Below are 6947 nucleotides of genomic sequence, written 5' to 3' on the forward strand. Positions count from 1 at the left end.
ATTGGCAATGCAGCCATCGTCTTTGGGTGTATATTACACCCTACACTTAAAGTTAAATATATAAAGAAATGGACAAAGGCAGTTTGGTTTCTGTCTGCATTAGCTTCCCCCCCTCCACTTGTAGTAAAATAGAAAACAATTCAGCCGGTATAGACTGTAGAATATAAATAGAAATGGACAAAGGCAGTTTGGTGTCTGTCTGTGTATGATACCCTACCCTTATCATTAAATTGACAAAACAGCAGCCTTTCAAGACTGTACGTGATATAGAAATGCCCCAAGTATTTTTGTGGGTAGATTGCACCCTACACTTATTTTTTGGGGAGTGTGTTTTTTTCCCCCCGATTTAAAAACATTATGTACTTTTACATAGGCTTTACTAGATGACGTACAGGGAAGACTACCATCAGGACTGGTGCCAGCACCTGCTTGCTGATCCTGCTCATAAGTGGACTGCTTTGAATCCATTTTAATGAGCCCAAAGCACTTGTAGTGCAAAATATTCAATAGATAGTGCTGCTAGATAGTACTTTCTGCAGGAGGGAATATGACACCCCAAACAGTTGGTAATGTTTGCAAAAATACCTCTATCCACCTCTATTACTGCTATAACAATTGCAAGAATAATTGCTCTGTCCCTGCGCTAATGTTGCCTGCGACCTAACCCTGCTCTCTCCCTCTGCCAAATGGCGATGGATTGCTGTGGAGGCGGGTATTTATGGATTTCAAATATCGCGAGAACTGAGCTCCGACGACGTCACAATGACGTTTTGCCTCGATTTCTAATCCGAATTGGCACGAGAGTACCGAGCCGAGCGGTGAAGTCCGGGCGGGTTCGGATCTCGGGGTACCGAGCCCGCCCATCTCTATATTATATGAAAGAAAACACATTTAATGGAAAATGTATGGAATAATGAGCCCTGCAAATAGACTAACTAGTACCATCACAAAACCTGAGTAAAGCCCTATAATAAAAATATTTTAGGCATTTGTCCCTTAATGCATTAGACAAATACAAAGGGAAAATAAAACAAATGTTAGAGTCCCTGATGATATTAACAATAAAGCTGTAATTAAGCGGAGCGATTGTCTGTATAAATAGAATACTGTCTGTCAGAAAAATCATTGAAGGACACTACAGTCAGCCTCCCTTAATCACATTTTGCAGAAAGTGACTGATAGCAGAACAGTAGCTTGCACTCATCTACATACCAGTTATAAGTACAATAGCAAATAACTCAAATTCCATAAAGGTAGAGACTTTTACATATCTAATTGTGAAGGCTGTAAGAAGCTATTTTTTATCAGACAAGAGCATTTAGTTTTAATGGTAATGTAATAATTTAAATAACCAGAAGCTGTGTTCTAGTTGTTAATGACAGCTCTTAAAAGCACCTGCCTAATTTACAAGCAAGTAGAATGGGGCAGTCTAAAAATGAGCTAAGGAGCGCAAGTTCACCCATGTAAATACCTGGATGGTAGTATTGACTTCATAAACTCGATAGACCCTGGTTGCAACTTGAACATTTTGGCATGTCTTATAATAGGAAGTCCCATTAGTACCAACAGTGTAGTTTCATAGTTATCAACTGAGCATTATTATGAAGTTTGCAAGCAGTTCTTTCAACTTCTGAGAAACACAATATTGACAGTTGTACAACTGCTTATCTACTGCTGGCCGTTGTTCTTTATTTAATTTTGCCAAATTCAACTACATAATAATAATATAAATCTGTGACATTCCCATTCCAGTTGTGATTACCTCTTAGTACCTTGAAGTCAGATATCACGTTGATTTTTATTTTCTCATTGTTCAAGACATCACTGTGAGGCTCCGTTTCTTTTACAATAGAAACAAAATATATTGGCTTTATTTTACTACATACATGGTAGGTTTATGTCAGCAATTATTGTAACATATCTCCACACAGTGACTTGCAGAAGTATTCAACCTCTAAAAAAAAAAAGATTTGTCTGTATTACGATTGTTCCAGACAGTATTTTATTGTGATTATTTGTCTTAATGTTTTGCATAAATGTAAGCATTCAACCCCTGTGCTGTGGAGGCACCAAGTTTATGCCGATGAATGATATTGCCCTAACAACTGGCTTTCAATTAGCCTCTACTTGTGAATCATTATAAAAAGGTCAGCTTTTGCAGATAAAAGCCCTAATTCAAATAGCATTGGTCAAACTGTGTATCCGAAGGAAAGCGGAGAAAATTAAGACCAAACATCATTTTAAGAAAACTAAAGTTGTAGACTGGCACAAAACTTTAATTTTTGCTTGCTATGTGGTTGAATACCTTTGCAAGCCATTGTGTGTGTATATATATATATATATATATATATATATATATATATATATATATATATATACACACATACATACATATATACACACACAAACATTTATTACTCAACTTATAAGGAAGATGGTCAATATTTAAAACTAGAGACAAACATTTCCAGATAGAACTCTGCAAAACCTGGTAGGTGTCTGTAGAAATTAGGGTCATTTGAGACGAGGAGTGTGTTATGTGTTTTTATCATTTTAAACTCAAAAGTTCAGCAAAAAAAAAGTAGTATAACTGCATCAGTGTGTTCGCATGCACGAAAATGTGGAGTTGGAGGGAGACATGGCTAAACATCGTCCTAGTAGTTTTAATCCGTCCCTGACAACAGGGAGGTTTTTTTTAGTAAATGAATCTGATTTGTATGTAAAATGTACCAATGATGTATTACATATGGGAATAAGTTCTAACAGTGGGAGACACAATACAGAACCAATGACACGTAATCTGTCAGCGCCTTCTTACCACGGAAGCCAGCGAGGGTCACGCTGAACCCGTTCCTAGCCAATGACAATGCGTGATACGTCATCCGGGGGCTACGGCCCAGGTCTCCCAGGACCAGCACACACACATGTTCGGAGCTCTCAGGCTTTGCCGTGAAAGTAAATAATAACACAGTAGTCAATATGATCAGGAACAGAACACAGGTTAAGCCGGCGCCACATACCAGTAAAGCAACTACTGCACATGTAAACCCTGCCAGCAGCACAGCGCGGACACTCGCCATTATCTCTAGCGAAATAAATGGTATTAGCAGAATGTATACACAGAACGACACGAACAGATGACGCTTCCAGACACGCCCCCTAACGTTGATTGGACAGCATGTTACTCAACTCCTGTCATGGCAACGATCACGCCTGAAGTAGTGATGAGGAAATCTAGTTCATTTTGAAGATTAGTTCATGAAGGCTTCCTCTCTGAAAGTGTGAACTTCCCAACTCCTCAGTTCCTCCATCCTGATATTATGATGTACCGATACTATACATAAATAATGTACCAACTCCGGCTATCATACACATATGTGCTAGCAACGTTACCATACACCAGAAGTTCCCAAACTTTCTCAGTTCATGGCACCCTTATTGTCACCATAATTTTTCCAAGGCACCCCTAAGCCAAAATAATTACCAGGTAGTCATGTTTTTTAAGTAGTTAGGTCAAAATAACGCAAGATGTATTTAGGCCCCTTAACCATCACATTGTGCCCCTTCATCATATCATTGTGCCTCTTCACCATATCACTCTGTATCTACTTCATCAAGTCACTGTGTCCCCCTTCGCCATTTCACACTCTGTGTCCCCCCTTTGCCATCTCACACTCTGTGTCCCCCTCTTCATCAGCTCACACTCAGTCCCCCCCCTTTATCAGCTCTCACTCTGTCCCCCTCTTCATCAGCTCTCACTCTGCCCCCCCTTCAGTATCTCACTCTGTCCCCCCCTTCAGCATATCACTCTGTCCCCCCATTTCAGCATCTCACTTCCCCCCCCTTCATCATCTCACTCTGTCCCCCCATTCAGCATCTTTCTCTGTCACCCCCCCCCTTCAGCATCTCTCTCTGTCACCCCCCCCCCCCCTTCAGCATCTCACACTCTGTCCCCCTTCACTCTCCGTTCCTTTACTTACCTTCTTTCCTCATTTTCTGCTGTCTTCTTTTCTGATGTCTTCTCTGCTGCTGCTCCTCACTGACACTGTCGGACATGATTACGTCACACCCGGCAGTCAGTAAGAACAGCGAGGAGGAGGATCTGGCGCTGGATTGGTAAGTTTTTTTTTCTCTTCTTCTTTGTCTGCAAGGGCAGCCGGGGCACCCCTGTGACAGCGCTGTGGCGCACACTTTGGGAACCGCTGCCTGGTGTTGAGGGTTTTTTTGGGTTTTTTTTTTAACAAGCATGTTCATGTTTGGCTTTACAAATGGGGGGTCCTCTTTACCCGAAGGTCAGAAGATTGTTTACAAGCATGGTCATGTGGAATTACAAATATGGGGGTCTATGTGACCCGAAGATCAGAAGATTTTATTCATGCATGAACTATTGGATATACAAATATTTTGGGGACATCTTCATGGACCTAATTTTGAAATACAAATTTATATGAACATGGTTTTCAAGCATTTTTGGATTAAAAGCTGCTGACAGCTTTTAATCCAAAAATGGTGGTATTATTTTTTATTAAAATGTAGTGGCTTTAATGACGGTGTTGTGGCTTTTTTTAACATTTGTTTTGTGGAACTACAAGTTGCAGTAAGGCATGGGTTTCAGTCCATGTTGATACTTGTGGTTCTCCAAGTGCCAGCATGACCTGGCTAGCATGGGTAGGCTGGTGCTTGTAGTTCTTGTTGAATCTAAATCAGATTGTTCACCTGTAAGTGTCAGTTTAGTAGTTCTGAGCTCATCAGCTGGAGAGAATTAAATACACTGCATGTTTTGCGTGTACAATTAGCTCTGCTTTATTAGTTACAAGTCCATATCTATATAGCACAAAATCACGTATTACAGAAAACTACACCCCAAAAGGTTTTAACCACTCATGCTTCCCCTACACAGATCTTGCTACATTCTCACATATTCACATGGAAATACTCCCCAGGGGGGAGTTGGTTTATCTCCTGTTCTGTCATATTCAAGGTCATGGGAATAGTGTCTTGCAAACAATGAATAACTTAGACAAACTAGCTGTATCTAATCCGTCTTTAAGCTATAAGAGAACAAAATGGCTATAAGGCAACAAGATGGCGTCAGCTTAGCAAATCATACTTCTCATTCTATAAGTAACAGCATGCCCAGACTGTTTAGAGCACCCTGCATGTTTGGGCATTGTAGTTCCACAAACAAAAATGTCATCTGTTTGTTTTTTTCCACTTTATTTGCCGTTATTACCCTACACCCACCGCCCACAGGTGTAGGAAGAACCCTAGCTCTTTCAGCACTGGGCTGGTTATTCGTAGAGGGGGTGCCAGCTTCTTTTTTGGCAGACCCCACTTCCTAGGGAATCCAGTCCAGCACTGAAAAGCCTGGGGTTGGTTTGTAATTATGGCAGGGAGACCCCTGCCGCGTGTCCCCCTGCTATAGTGCCAACCACCCCGACTAGTTTGCCTAGTGCTGGTTGCCTGAAAAATTGGGGGGACCCCACGCAAATTTTTCCACAATTTTCACACAATCAGCAGTATGCTGGCAGCGCTAGGGTTAATCGTGCTTAGAGGGTGGATCACACACATTTTTTTTTGTAACAATCATATTTTGGCTAAATTGCGCAACTATTCAATGTCAAATATTCAACCAATCACAAATGATTATTGGATTGTAGATGACGATTTTCAGCTAAACATGGCTTTAATGCGATGCAAATCGTGAGAGCTGTACAAAGATTTTGAAGTTCAGATTAAACATATAGCGACTTTGGGACTCAAATTGCCATTAATCTCGCGATTTGCAGCGATTTTAAATCACTGAAAACTTTGGAATTTGATACATTTACTCCTAGAGTTAGTATATGATGAATGTGGTGACTGATAACATAAGTACCTACCTCCTATGGAGATAGTCAAGGTCACACTCACAGGCTCAAGTGTATGTACCCTCCGCAGAATATCTGCAGGCATTACCATTCACAGTGTTTCTCATATTGAAGGTCATCATGAAGTAGCAAACTGCTGCGTCTAAATTTGCCTAAATGCACCCAATTTTATATGATACAAATAGAGTTTGTATATCAAAAAGGTGGAGGTGTAACATTTAGCATATGCTGCTAAGAGACGCTAGGCAAGTTGAGGGCGTTCATGTATTTTTACACCGAAATGCACAAAAAATACATTAATTTCGCTGGTCAAGATATTAAAATGAGATTTAAAGGGTATATTCGATGCATTTATAAAAGGCAGTTTCTGTTTTACGTGTAGCAGCAGACGCTTTTTCCCCTACAATAATGGATATTTTTTAAATGTCATTGGAGAAGGTGGAATCTCCAGACTCACTTTATAGGTAAATCATTTTTATAAGTGCATTTCCACCAATGTAATAAAAACAAATGTACAGTAGTGATATCTGTAATAAGGACAGTCCTGGTGAGACATCACTCACACTAGCGCATTAAATCACAGCATTTGGGAGTATGAAGCTGGATACAGAGTCTCTGGGGTCCTATGGCACAAGGATGGTGGGAAGTAAAGCTATGGGGGGACAGAATGATAATGCAGCTTCGGAGTGAGGTCCTGGGGCCTGTATGACAATATTGGTTGGTCCGAGGGTATAGGTAGCTGTGAATTGCACCAGTAGTGACACGTTGTAGTAAAATTTTGAACCCTGTCACATGAAAGATTTTCAGTTTTCAAGGCGCTGTTACAACAATTACCGGGATAGTTGGTTCTGTGCACATCCAAGGTGAATGCTTAACCTCAGTTTTGGACGATGCTTATGCAACCTAGATGTGTACAGAGAGATGTAAAAATCTCCTGAGGCATTGTGCAACCTCCCCCCACTTTAGCTCTACTCTTTTCATAAAAATAAATCTCCACATTACTTCTACACAGGCTCACAGGCTTCTAGAATACTTGCATTAGCCTCATTTATAGCTTAAATTAATTTTGTGAATAAA

At 40.5% G+C, this 6947-nt stretch overlaps 1 protein-coding gene across 1 annotated transcript in view; it reads right to left on the minus strand.

The window, feature by feature from the left end:
• The window catches only part of ALG1 (ALG1 chitobiosyldiphosphodolichol beta-mannosyltransferase), a 29175-nt gene extending 26029 nt beyond the window's left edge, over nt 1-3146 (minus strand). Inside the window, exons 1-2 of the mRNA XM_075179856.1 lie at nt 2819-3146; nt 1763-1840 (exon numbers count right to left, since the gene is read on the minus strand). Of these exons, the coding sequence (XP_075035957.1) occupies nt 1763-1840; nt 2819-3080 (340 nt within the window). The 5' untranslated portion in view covers nt 3081-3146. The remainder of the gene's footprint in view (nt 1-1762; nt 1841-2818) is intronic.
• Nucleotides 3147-6947: the final 3801 nt, after the last annotated feature.

The sequence above is a fragment of the Mixophyes fleayi genome, chromosome 7 (assembly GCF_038048845.1).
Source record: "Mixophyes fleayi isolate aMixFle1 chromosome 7, aMixFle1.hap1, whole genome shotgun sequence".
Lineage (NCBI taxonomy): Eukaryota > Metazoa > Chordata > Amphibia > Anura > Limnodynastidae > Mixophyes > Mixophyes fleayi.